At 49.5% G+C, this 13,675-nt stretch overlaps 1 protein-coding gene across 1 annotated transcript in view; it reads right to left on the bottom strand.

The window, feature by feature from the left end:
* Fstl4 (follistatin like 4) overlaps positions 1 to 13,675 on the bottom strand; it is a 409,490-nt gene that overhangs the window by 18,610 nt on the left and 377,205 nt on the right. The window contains exons 9-12 of the mRNA XM_051167894.1: positions 5,270 to 5,431; positions 4,827 to 4,961; positions 3,506 to 3,532; positions 2,052 to 2,170 (exon numbers count right to left, since the gene is read on the bottom strand). Coding sequence (XP_051023851.1) covers positions 2,052 to 2,170; positions 3,506 to 3,532; positions 4,827 to 4,961; positions 5,270 to 5,431 — 443 coding nt within the window. The remainder of the gene's footprint in view (positions 1 to 2,051; positions 2,171 to 3,505; positions 3,533 to 4,826; positions 4,962 to 5,269; positions 5,432 to 13,675) is intronic.

The following is a 13,675-nucleotide window of genomic DNA, read 5'->3' as shown; positions in this document are numbered from 1 at the left end:
GGGTCCCGGAGGCCACTGAGGCTGTAGAGAACAGGAAGGGTGCCTAAGAAAGCCACCAAAAGTGTTGTGCCTGCCCACCACTCCCAAATTTGTGTGTGTTCATGTTTGCACATGCCACTCCCCAAACGCTGTCCACCTTATTATTTTTCTATTATTATTTTTGAGATAGGGTTTCTCAGTGGTCTAGAATTCACCAGGTAGGTTGGATAGCTGTCCAATGAACCCCCTCCTCCACCCCCGGCTGCCTGCCTCTGTTTTCCCCCAGGCTGAGATTGCAAACATATGCTTAAAACATTTTGTTTGAGTGTTTGTATGTATATAGCATGTGTGCCTGATGCCTCTGGAGGCCAGTAGATCTCCGGGAACTGGAGTTTCAGATGGCTGTGAGCCACCATGTGAGTGCTGGGAACTGAACCTGGGACCCCTGCAAGAGCAACAAGTATCTTTAACCACCGAGCCATCTCTCCAGCCATGCCTCCTTTTAATGTGCATTCAAAGGCCTCTAGGTCAGGCTCTCATGCTTGCAGAGACAGCACTTTACCAAGTTTCTGTTTTAGTTAAGTCTCTTCAGTGAACTCAGCTCTTTCATGGTAGAGCCTCTTGCTCTACTGTGGTGATTAATGTGTGCCTCAAACTTGTATGTCTAAAACCAACCTTTGATTCATTTTCTCCAATCTTGCTCATGCTATATATAACTAGGAGTTCACTGCTTGCCCCCATGGTCCTTTTTATTTTATATTTTTAAAGATGGGAACACTGTTTACCCTGTCTTCTATGGTACATAGTCTCTTGGGCTTCCCTGTTACTCTGTCCAATCTCTGTTCTCTGGTTTCTCTTGGTCTTCCTGACCCTGGTAGCTCAGGGCTTGGTTGGATGTCCATCTCAAGTTAATTGTCACGCCCTTGTCCATTCCTCAGCTTTTGACAACACTCATGAGATCTGGATGGTGCTTCCAGCCCTAGCTGTGGGAAGGAGTAAGCTTTGTCACAGGTGGGAGCAGTCTTGGCGGGCTTTACCCTTGGGACACCCCATGAATACCTTGTGACATACTGAGTGGAGCCATCCTGGGTCTGGAATTCAGGAAACAGACCTGAGAACCCCACCTGGACTATTGTCTTTCTAATGGACCCTCACCGGGAGAAGGAGCCGGTCCTTCCCACGTGACTAAAGGAGTTGGGAAAGAGAATAACAAAGTCGGGAGCGGGGTGAGCATACAGGGACAGCGGACAAGCTGGATCAGCACGCCGGCCAGAGAGACACCTAAGGATCCGTCCCATGGAACGGCTACCGGAAGGTTCACTCTTTCGTCCCTTTAACCTTTTTCCTTCTTTTATAAGCTAGTTGGGTTGCATAATAAAGTTTAATTGCTAAAAAACAGAGTCAACACCTAGCCCACAGGCGCCTCAAATTCGAGCATCTGGGATGTGCCAAGTGCTCTGCCTCTCATGCTTGGCCTTTTTCTCTTTAGTGTCTATCCTACCCAACATCACAGGGTACTATGAAGTCTTGGAGAACAGGACTGTGACCCTGATACCTAACAGGGTCAGGGTGCAACAGCTCAGGGCCAGGGAGACTGAGGGAACCACAGAGAACAGAGTCAGAACCCCGGAGACTGGGAGCAGGGAGGCCCGCCCTGGATCTTCCCCCAGTGGTTACCTCTTCTGCTGCCCAATCCTTGTCACCTGTCACATAATACTTGGCTTTATGTTTCATTAGCACCTCTGTAATTCTGGGCATTCATTCATAGGTGTCCATGCCAAAGAGTTACCACAAGAACACCTGTGCCAGATGCTGCCTGTTCATTTTGCAGTCTTTATTATTTGACTATGAACTTTTGGATCCCAGTGTACCCTGGCCCTCACAGCTGCTGGATGGTGGATAGAGACATAGAATTCTCTGCCTCATGCTCCTCTCTTAACCTGGAGCCACACCCACATATCATGACCAGAACTGAAGAAACCCAGTCTCTCACACAGGTGTGCATGCGTGAGCATGACCTCTGGATTTGGACTGTGTGTGATACAGAAGCTGCCTCAGCTACAGAAACTCACATAACTCATGAAGATCTTCTCTGTTGGCTTCAGGCGTCTCTGGACCTCACAGTCCACAGGGTGGATGACAACGATGCCATCGCTGGAGAAGACATAGAACATGTTTCCCACGCTGAGGCCTGGCAGGAGTGAACACAGTGTGGCTATGAACCTCTAGCCATTGGTAGGGTCACAGAAGGCACAGAGATATGGTAGAAGTGTAATACACTTTCCTGGTGGTGAGGGGTAGACAGCCAGTCCACAATACTTCTGGATGGTAGATGGGACCATGGAGGATGTGTTCCCAAGGCTGAGAACCAATATAACCCACTGCCAGCTCTGTAGTACCCAGTACGTTTTGCTTAGGCTGACAAGTTCCTGCTGCTGGAACCCAGTCCCTCAAAGATGGTCAGGCTGGGGATCGCCTTGATCTCAATGGCCAATGCTAGTTGTCCCTTGGAGAATTGGATTGAGCTAAATGCATGTGCTCAATGCTGCTCCATAGGATCTCAGTGTCTAAGGGACCATGTCAAAACACCCCTGTTGCGAATAACCCACCTGACAAGCCTTGGGCTAAAATGTCAACTCTGGGAACAGCCTCCCAGGGCTTCTTTGAAAGTCAATCACCAGAAACGCCAACACAAGATTGACATCTTAATGGAGCCCACACGGGGTGTAGATGCGGCTACATTTCCGGCTGAGTGCAGTGCCGTGCTCAGTCAGCGTACTCAACACCCAGTCAACCTCACAGGAGACCCAGACTCCAGATTCGCCCCCTAGAAGGTTCTATTGAAATCTAGCTTCTGCTATGGGGCTTCAAAGGGCTCCCAGCTTCCTTTGCTGCTGTTGTCTGGTCTCATCTTTCTCCTATTAGGATTTTAGAGTGCCCTGAGGCCTGGGGCCCTTTCCTCTTGGCTGGCGCGGTCCCCTTCTCTAGGACTTAACTATCAGAAGAGAAGGGCGTGGCTTTTAACTACTGAGGTGAGATGCGATTGGTCCGACTCTTCATTGTTTAATCTGACCTCAGCAGCCACCAGCCCTATACTGTAAGGTGGCTTCAGTGTGCCTGTGGTGCTTGGACTTGTGTTCCCTTACAGGTCTCCACTGTATAAACCTGACTCCCTCTGTAGCAACCCCTGCTTAACAGCAAACCATTGCTTAAAAGACACAGGGCACACCAGTTGGCTGTTCATGGCAGCAGAGGCACCAAGGCTGTGGGGAGCAGAGGGTGCACTAAAGGTTACAGCCTGTCCCTCACATGTACTGTGTCAAGTTCAGTGCCCAGTGGCACTCAGGAGACTGAGCTGGGTCTGTGTATGTGTGTGCCACATGAGTGTGACTGTGACCTCTCCCTCCCCTGCCCCCACCCATATATAGGCTCTGCAAGGATGGTGGGCCGCTCAGGGAAAGGTGACCCTCTGGGACCAAGAACACATGTGATTGTAGGCATGGCACAGGACAAGTGCACTCAATACCTTCTTCCCGCCACAGGATGTTTGCCACTGCAGCAGCCGAGAGTCAGGAGAGCAGTGATGCGATAGCCAGAAGAGAGAGAAAGACAGTGTCAACCCTTCACTGCTGTGATTCATCCACTGAGGACTGTTCTGGTTCCCACTCACCACCTGGAGACTCTGTACCACTCTTTGGTCCATGGCTCTGGACCCGTGTGGACATTTCCAGCTCTCGATGCCTTTTCTTTCTAAATGAATCCCAGGAGCCCCAGGATCCCAGCGGCCAATGCCACCCACCGCATTCTGTGACAATAACTAATGAAGAACATCTCTCCCTCATTTCCTGCATCCATCCTAAAAGCTGATTTACACCTAGGACTCTCCAAGGAAGAAATTCTCTCAGTCATTGAGCAAGGCTTAGCTTGGAGTCTGAGATGAGGGAGAGAGACTGAATAGCACCCAGGCCATGAATTCTACGTGCAGAACCACCTGGGGAAGCAGAGGTTACAAGGGGGAGTACATTTAGCCCAGGAAGTGGGTGCTAATTACCAGAAGAGAGGCCGCTGTACCCCCAGTTGTGTGTTATCTAGTGGAAGCCCCTGTACCACAGACAGCGTTAAACCCCCTTTCATGCTTGTTCCTGCCTATGCATACATACTGATAACGCAATAGATAATTATAATACACTGTAATGAAAAAGTTATTTAAGGGGCTGGAGAAGTGACCTAGTGGTTAAGAGCATATGATGCTCCTCCTGAGGACCAGAGTTCAATTCCCAGCATCCCACATCAGGCAGCTCATAACCATCTGTAACTTCAGCCAATGGATCTGGAGCCCTCTTCTGGCCTCTGTGGGAACCTGTACACACACAGGTACACATTAAAACAAAACAAAACAAAAACCCCTTAAAGTTACTTAAGACTTGTAAAGGGTTCACTTACGGGATTCCAGACCCAAGGAAGCATAACTGTAGAGAGGGGGGCAGCTGTCTGTACCTGGGAGATTCTAGGCCACTAGGATGGAGCACCTGGCAGCATGAAGGCTTTTGTGACTGAGTTCCCAGTCGTATGTCAGATAGGAGGCGGGAGCAGAGCTGGGGTGTTTGTGCTTCCTTGTGGTCCTGTGTTCTGTGTCCTGACCGGAGGGTCTTTGTTTCTAGAGCTGTCTAGGTTGCCTGAGGAGGTCACTATCTGTACCTAGCTTTGTGCACAGAGGAAATAGCTTTATCCCTGCCTTCAGAGGCCCCTAGTTGGTGGCGCTACCCTGGAGAGTTAACACGTTGCTCTTGTCCCCCTAACACTCTCATACAGCTCAACGAGGATCTCAGAACTAATAGTGGACTCACAGGTCTTCCTAGCAGAGTCCTCAATGAAGAGGGAGGAGATGTCTTCATCCACGCCCACTTCATTCTTGGCAATGCAGGTGTATGCCCCCGTGTCCTCATAGCGAACACTGCTGATGTGGAGTTCACTTCCATTGGCTACAGGGGAGACAGTGCTTAGGGTGACCCTCTCAGGGCGAACAATCTTTCACGAGCTCTCCCCCTCCCCACCCCCGCCACCTCAGGATCTCTGAAGAGTGTTGAGCTAAAAACACAGTCCTTAGGTGTGGCTAGGGGCAGCCAAAATTCCCTGGGACTGAGCCCAAGACCAGGCTGGCACTGCTAGATGCCCACAGGACCTGTGTGTGCCAGTCATTAGGGGACGTCTGTTTCCTCTTAACAAGCCAGATGCCAGCCATGATCTTGCCTCTCATTTCCTGTCCTGGGATTTACATTGCAGTTCTTACCCAAGAGGGAGAGCTGTTTGGACATCTGGGCTGAGACATCCATGCCGTTTTTCAGCCAAACGATCCTGGGCATGGGAATGCCCTCAGCGTGGCATCGCAGGCTGGCCGCCACTCCAGGTTCCTGTGCCTGGGTCTCTGGATAGACTCGGATGACTGGCGGCACTGTGGGCAAGGATGAGTGTTGGTAAGAACCAGTCCACACCAGGTCTGTAGCCAAACCCTGAGACCACTCCTCCAGAGGGTGAACCTGGGAGGCGACTCTGGAGGCCTCGGGACCGCCGAGGGAAAAGGCTGTAAAATGGATCACTGGCAATAAACACATCTGGTGTTGTACCCTGTAATTCATGGCTTCCACCCTTGTTCTAAATATGACCAGGAAGGTATCTAAATATTTAACACTGTTCAGCCGTGGCCTGAAAAGAGCAACAGTGGCTGAAATTTATCTCTGAATGAATGAAATTCAGATATATTATTCCTGTTATCGGAAGGCCATTGGACAGGGTCTTAATTTCTTTCAGGAAATGCTTCACGAAGCACTTATGGGCACTGACTGGCAGGGCTGCTAATTACATCACGGCTCCGGGGAAGCCCATCGATTTTCCAGTGGGTCATTTTTATTTCTTCACTCCTAAGCTCTAGAACCTGCATCAAGGACGGACGTGTCCTCCTCGGCTGGGGTGTGAGTCAGCTCTGGCCCCTGGTGGTTAACTGTCAGCTTGGGTGTATGACTGACTCACTGCCTAGATGAACACGGGTAGGCAAGACTCTGACACAATCCACAGTGCACTGGCCCTTCTTACAAGGGCAGGCCTTGGGGAGGGACCTTTGGAGAAGTGGAGATTTCAGAGTGAGTCCCCTCCCCCCTTATCCCTTGAAAATTAAAGCACTATAATTTCCCACATTCACGAGGGTTTGTGTTTATTAATACAATTTACTCTGAATACTTTAAAATAGGATTTGAGAGTTTGTGTAAACAAATCACACGCCTTTTGGACATTGGGGGAATGAGTTCCTCTTTCTTAGCACTAACCCAGAGCTCCTTTGTCCATTAAAAGGAGAAATCATAAATAAATAAATAAATAAGAGAAATCCTGGTATTTGAGACAGAAGAATTTTCTCTGGGCTAGCAGAGAGTACTTGAGGAGGAGCCGATGGCACTGATGATGGAGTCTGACTAAGGGAGCATTCTGTGGTCCACGCTCAGTGGGCAGAGGACAAAAGAGAAACTCTAGGAGCAATGGATCTGCAATTGCTATAGACACCCTTAACGGCTTTGTTTAGCATCTTATCAATTCAGCTAGAGTGTCAAGGCTTGGCCTGGCTGACCTCTGGGGTGAAGTTGGGAGGAAAGAAGGGAAATTCAAATTTAGTTCAGGGAGCCTTGAGAAGGATGTCTATACCATATCCCTGCCCCCAGCCCTCCAGATTCTCTTTGCTCAAGGGAGTAGAGCCCCAGGCTGTAGCAGAATCCAGGATAACTCTGTCCCAGATCAAGCCATCAAGGGTCTGTGGCCATCACGATGGGGAACATGGCAGCAGGAACACAGCATGGTGTTGGAGCTGCGGCTTGGAGCTCACATCTCATACAAGAGTTGGAGGTAGAGAACAAACTGGGAGTATCATGGGATTTTGCAACTTCAAGGCCCACCCCCAAATGACATACCTCTTCTAACAAAGCCATACTTCCTTATCCTTTCCAAACGGTTCCACCAACTGGGACTACGTAATCAAATAGATGAGCCTGAAGGAGGGGTGTGTTCATGCAAATCATCATGGCCCCGTGTAAATCAGGATGATGATGTTATTACTTCTCTGCTGTGCCAGTGTGAGGACCTAGGTTCAGATCCCAAGAATCAGTGTAGAAAGCTGGACTTAGCATGCATCTGTAATCCCCGCTCTCCTAAGGCCACATGGGAGGTAGCGACAGGAGAACCCCCAGATGCTCATGGGGAGGTAGAGACAGGAGAACCCCCAGATGCTCATGGGGCAGTAGAGACAGGTGAACCCCCAGATGCTCATGGGGCGGTAGAGACAGGTGAACCCCCAGATGCTCATGGGGCGGTAGAGACAGGTGAACCCCCAGATGCTCATGGGGAGGTAGAGACAGGAGAACCCCCAGATGCTCATGGGGAGGTAGAGACAGGAGAACCCCCAGATGCTCATGGGGCGGTAGAGACAGGAGAACCCCCAGATGCTCATGGGGAGGTAGAGACAGGAGAACTCCCAGATGCTCATGGGGAGGTAGAGACAGGTGAACCCCCAGATGCTCATGGGGAGGTAGAGACAGGAGAACCCCCAGATGCTCATGGGGAGGTAGAGACAGGAGAACCCCCAGATGCTCATGGGGAGGTAGAGACAGGTGAACCCCCAGATGCTCATGGGGAGGTAGAGACAGGAGAACCCCCAGATGCTCATGGGGCGGTAGAGACAGGTGAACCCCCAGATGCTCATGGGGAGGTAGAGACAGGAGAACCCCCAGATGCTCATGGGACAGCAGCAGTGAACAAGAGGCCTCCCTCAAGCAAGGTGAAATGTCAGGAACAACACCCAAGGCATCGTCTGACATCTACACAGGTGCCAAGGCATGGGTACACTTAGTCACATAGGCTCATGTAGTCACATATATAAGAAATAAAAGAACAGACTCTGAATACAGTATGTTTCAGTGTCTATTAGTGTCTGTAATTAATCCAGTGTCAAAGTGGCCAAAAAATCATTTCCTTAGTAGACACCAAAAGGGCCTTTATAAGCCAACCCCCCCCCCCCACATTTCTTGGTATGTGAGTCTCAATTAAATAAGAACAAAATGATATTTTCTTTCTATAATGAAGAACCTGTCCAGAAAAAGAAGGGAAAGTACCATTCCTTTCAGGAAAAAGAAAAAGTAGACAGTACAGAAAGCAACATTAACTCAGATGCTCCACTGGTGTGGCCAAGGAAGGCAAGATAGGAAGGGCGTAGACATTAAGTGATGATGTCATGTTTCTAATCCCTGTGACCAAACATGCAGCAGAAACAACGGAAGGAATCTCAGCTCACCACTTTTGGGAAGGCATGTGATGGGAGGGGCTCTCTCTCCAGTGCAACTGAGGCTCTTCCTAGTGTGACCAGCCAGGAAGCAGAGAAAGTGGTTGGGCCAATTATCAACTTCAAAGCCTTGCACATAGTGACCTTTTTCCACTAGCCAAATCTCACCTCCTAAGGGCTATCCAGCCTTCAAAGTAACAAACTTCAAAATAACAAAAACAGCCTTTGAAATCACAAACTGAAGGCTGAATACCCAAAACACTCATGGCCGGGGGGCTTTTAAAATAAAAATTTTAATTTTATATTCATTTAAATATATGTATGTATCTGCTTGTCTGTGTGGGTACTATGTGCACATAGTCCCCTCAGACAGCAGAAGAAGGCGTCAGGTCCCTTGGAACTGGAGTTGTAGGAGGTTGTGCGCCACCTGCTGTGGGCTCTAGAACCTTGGTCCTTAGGCAAGTACTCTCAACTGCTGATCCATCTCTCCAGTCTCTTAGAGGGACATGTAATAGAGAAAAATAATATTTTTGGTGGCTGTACTCCAGGACACAAGCCAAAAAAGATGGTTAAGATCACATGAAAATATAAAGAGCCAGTACCAAAACATCCAAAATTAATAGATCAGAATAGACCAGACAGACAACAGACTGGACCCAAGTGATGAAAACTATAAAATCTTATCAACGGTGTAAGAAAGAGTAATAATTAGAGGGAGGTCATTGATCAGGAAGAGTTCCCATTGTCACAAACAAGATCTGACAAATTAACCCACAGACTTAATCTAATTCCAATTAAAATGGATCCACTGGGGCTTGACAAAATAATTCCAAGTTTATCTAGAAAGAAAGAAAAAATTCAATGCATGTCTTGAGGAAACCGAGAAATGACATTGTTCCCTGTCACTTGGCTAAACCAAGATATCACAGAGCATTACAGTACTGATTGGGGGGCCGAGGGCCTCCTCTTCTTTGAGCCTAGCACCTGACTAAAGACCTTGATTGATATTACAAGGCTCTGTCAATTCAGTTTCAGGCGGCTGACAGCTACGAAATACCAGCTGGGTGTCAGGCATGATGCACCCAGCAGTAAGCCTCAATCCCTTGCTGTGTGGTTTGCTTTCAGTGTGGTGCCTGTCTGTCTGTTGGTGTAGAGCATGTCCATGGCGCTGGACCTGCTCCTGCAGTGGCCAGTAACCAGGCCTGGAGACTGGCCTTGGCCTCTGCTGTCATCTCTGACAGGAATGTGCTGTGGACTGAGAGGCTCTTACACTTGAGCGGGGATCAGCTATCTGATTACACCCAATGTGCACCCCATCCCCTCCCCTCCCGCCCTAGTACCTGTGGGCACTGCTCTGAGATGGGAGATTTTTCAGACCAATTTGGGGCTAAATTTAAACTAAAATATGTGACAGTGTTCTAGAACAAAAGGACACCTGACTGAAAGTCAAGGGTGTAGGATGAGTCACTCAGTAAAAATACATGCCTAAATTCAAGGCACTAAATGTTCCATTGGAAGTGGGGGGAGGGGAGAGAGAGTACTGGGAGTGGGATGGGTTGGGATGGGATGACGCCCACATGCCCGCCTGCAGCACGTACATGCACACTCACAAATGCACGCATGCAAGCATGCATACAGACACACACCCTCTGTCTGGAGGTCTCCTTGAGGGCAAGACAACTCTCCATAAGGGGAGCCTGAGAAGGACTGAAGAGGGACTTGTTGACCCACATCTAGTGGCCCTCCCTCCCCGCTTCTCTCAAACCTCTGAGCAGAGCTCACCAGGCGTTTCTCTTGTCCTTTGTCCAGTGTTGTCCAGTGTAATGACCTTATATCATGTTGTCCTGCTGTGCCTTCTCTCTCACATATTCCCTCTGCCATCTGGAATTTGTACCCTCATCTATAAAGTCTCCACTGGCAATTCCTTTACCTGTTTCTGCCCCATCCTGGGAGACCTGGCTTTCTCCTGAAGACACTGCTTCTCTTGCAGCTTCCTAGGGGTAGCCTCCTGCTCTTAACTCTGTCCATCCGTCCGTCCATCCATCCATCCATCCATCCAATACATATGTGATAGAACCTAGGGCTTCACACATGCTAAGCAAGTCCCTTACCATTGACCTGTACCCTCGTCTGTCCATAGTTTTTGAGACAGGCCCTCACTTTACTCAGCTTGACCTTGAATATACTTTGTAACTCAGGCAGGTCTTTAATTTGTGATCCTCCTGCCTCAGTTCCTGAATAGCTGGGATTACGGGCCTGTGCTTAAAGTCTTCTCTTCCTATCACTAGGCTGGAGTTGGGACAGAAATCCCACTTGTTCCTTTGCGTACAACAGTGCTGGGTTTTGGACTGCTGTCCCGTTTCACTCTGCTTAGCCCAAGGCCTGCATCCTGCCTTACTCCTCACCTTTTCCCACTTCTAGAGGCTTCCTCCCTCAGCTATACAATCTGTTCATTCTCTGCAAGTTAAAGAAAATAAAGTAACTCTAAAGCATCCCCAAACAGGCTGCCTCTCACTCTGCCTTCTTTCCCTTCTCCATCCCCTTTCCTCTTCCTTCACCCCTCAGTCTCCCCTCTGCCAGTTCTGGCCACATGTCCCCAGTCACCCAGTAGGAAGCGCTGTTCCCCGGGCCATGGTGGCTTCCACATGCTGGTCCTGACCCAGCAGTCTTCCTCCTCGTTGCCCTGGCCTGTTTGTACGACACCACACTGCTGAGTGGTTGCTGTCCCTCCTAGTTCCCACTGACCTCTCCCTCTCATCTGCTCAGCCAGCTTTTCCTCATAGCCCTGGCTCTGGCCGCTGGAATTCTTGCAGGTCTCCACCCTCCGCTAGCCTAACCCATCCACAGACTTGACGCTCGTCTCCTGACAGGTCCGAAATGCATGCCTCTAGCTAGGACCCTACCTGTAAAGCAAACTTAGATGTTCATTTGCACCCCACCCTGTGAGGGTGTCTGTGTGGTAGACACCACACATTGGTCATGGCCGAGGGAGTTCCTGACCTGTCTTCTCCCATCTGACCTCCTCTCAGTTCAGTAAAGGGCAGACTTCCCTTGTCAGAATATTGGAGGTCACCTTTGACCTCCCCACCACTGTTCATCAACACTACCCTGTCCGTTTCTCCCATCATCCTATGTAAATCACATACATTCCTCCTGATTCTCTTTACTCCTGTTTTTGTTTGTTTTTTAGAAATTTCTTCCTTAGCACTTTTGCCCTTTGCCACACCCCCTCAAGAATGTGGCATGCCAAAGCATGTTGATTTGTTGAATGAATGCCTGGGGGATTCTAGTGAGAAGGTGGGGAGAAGAGTATTTTTTAGCAAACAGAACACGTACATGGCGTGGAGTCAAGAGGGTAACTCGGGGAAACCGAGGAGTTAATGGAGCTGGAATGAGGGGCCGTGATGCGGATCAGATGCGGGCTGGATGGACTACAGTACTCGTGTGTGTGTGTGTGTGTGTGTGTGTGTGTGTGTGTACGCGCACATGCACGCGCGAGTGTACACTGTGGACACTTGGGTAGGGACAGGACCAGAGAGAGATACCTCAATCTTTCTTCCAGCTCCTGTTCTATCCCGAGCTGCAACACGGAAGGCCAAGCCTGGCCCCATGCAGCTTTGCCAAGGACACTGTCTTGCTTAAAACCAACCATTTGCTGAGGGGAAAACTAGCATGAGGAATTGAAAAAAAAAAAAAAAAAAAACACCACAGTTCAGTTGGGTGGGCACTTGACACTTGCCTGTAAAACCTCTCCTACGGGTGAGTCCCAGGCTCTGAGTGAGAGCACCTGGCCTGTACCCACACAGCCCTGATCCCTGCAGTCACAAGCTTTGGCCATACATGGTGCCAGCTCTGTAGTGTTTACAAGGACAGCCGGGTTCTGAGGAGAACCCTGGGCTGTGAAGCATCCACATGGGGCCTTGTCAGAGCAAAACGAAGATGCCTGCTTTCGGTAGCATGGCAAGGACACAGCTGTTTTTCTTGTGTCCCAGGCTGCACAACTCCCAAGCCCTAGCCCCCATTCCCCCATCTTCTGCACACTAAAAAGAATTAGAAACCAAGCTATCCCAGACACACACGCTTTCTTTTAAACTGGCAAAACCTTCCTATAAAAACGTGAGGCGGGGCTGTTGGGAGATAGCTCAGTTGGTCGGGTGTTTGCCTTGCTGAGTCCCCACCACAGAACCCATGGGAAAAGGCTAAGTGTGGTGGCACCTGCTTGTAATCCCAGTAAAACCAGGAGGAGGAGAAGGTTAGTGGTCCCTGGCTTCTCTGTCTAGCCAGCCAGCCTAGCCTACTTGGTGAGCTCCAGACTAGAGAGAGAGACTCTGTCTCAAAAATAATAAGGTGGGTGGTTCCTCAAGGTTGACCCCAAAGGTAACATCTGGCCTCCACATGCAGGTGTATACACCCGCACCCACATACCCACCCACACCCCGCTTGTATCCATAACACAAAGGGCCACTTTCTTTGGGAACCGGCTCTCTTTGCCCAAGGTTTAGGCGGCATAAACGTGTTCTTAAGTAAGATGTCACAAGTGTACCAAGCCGGAGTAATAAGCAGATTTGAAGATGATTATTGTGTTCTGGGGATGAATCACTACTTGTCTGAACTGTGGGGAGGTCGAAGGTATTTTTAATTTAATGGATTAATCATCGATGTCTGAAGTTCTCGCTCCTTCCCATGAAAGCAATGCAGGGATTTTGCAGGAAGTTATAAATCATGTCAGCGTTTGGGCCTCATCTCTGGAAGCCTGGCCTATGGATAAGTTATACTAATAATTTGTGCGAGGTGGTATGGCTTCCTGGAGTGGTTCCTTTGTGCAGCTAGGTTAGGCACCTTCCTGGAAGGCGGTGCTAGCTCAGTCTGTGTATGGGATCCCAACTCGGCTACAAAACAACTTGAGAGCAGGGTGGCTCTAGGGGGAAGCAACCTATATTTTGGATGGTAATTCTCCCTGGGCCTTCATTCCCCATCTGTATAAGGTACGGGAGGCCCTGCAAACGGCCACTAGCCTTGATCATCAGTGCCTACCAACTATGGCCAAATGTGGCTTAAGATAAATCCAAAGCCTCCCCCAAGCCTGCCCCTCCTGCATGCCTTATATTTCCCAAGCATTTTCCTGCCAGCCCAGGAAAAGTACCAAACCAGACCTCCAATAGCACAGCTGGGCAGCTGGACCAAACTCCACGCAGGCTGTTCAGGGACATCTTTGATACTCTTAAGCCAATGTCACTACCCATGTCCTCCTCCTTTCTCAAGTGACTCTTTAGCCTTCTGAGAATCACCGGGACCTTCTTAGCCTTCTGGTCTCCTCCTCAGGGGCTCCCTCCTTCAGCACCAAGACACAGGCCACAAAGATCTTTGTCCCCTACTTCT

The sequence above is a fragment of the Acomys russatus genome, chromosome 25 (genome assembly GCF_903995435.1).
Source record: "Acomys russatus chromosome 25, mAcoRus1.1, whole genome shotgun sequence".
Lineage (NCBI taxonomy): Eukaryota > Metazoa > Chordata > Mammalia > Rodentia > Muridae > Acomys > Acomys russatus.
The sequence above is the reverse complement of the archived record's forward strand: the minus strand, read 5'-3'. Positions and strand labels throughout refer to the sequence as shown.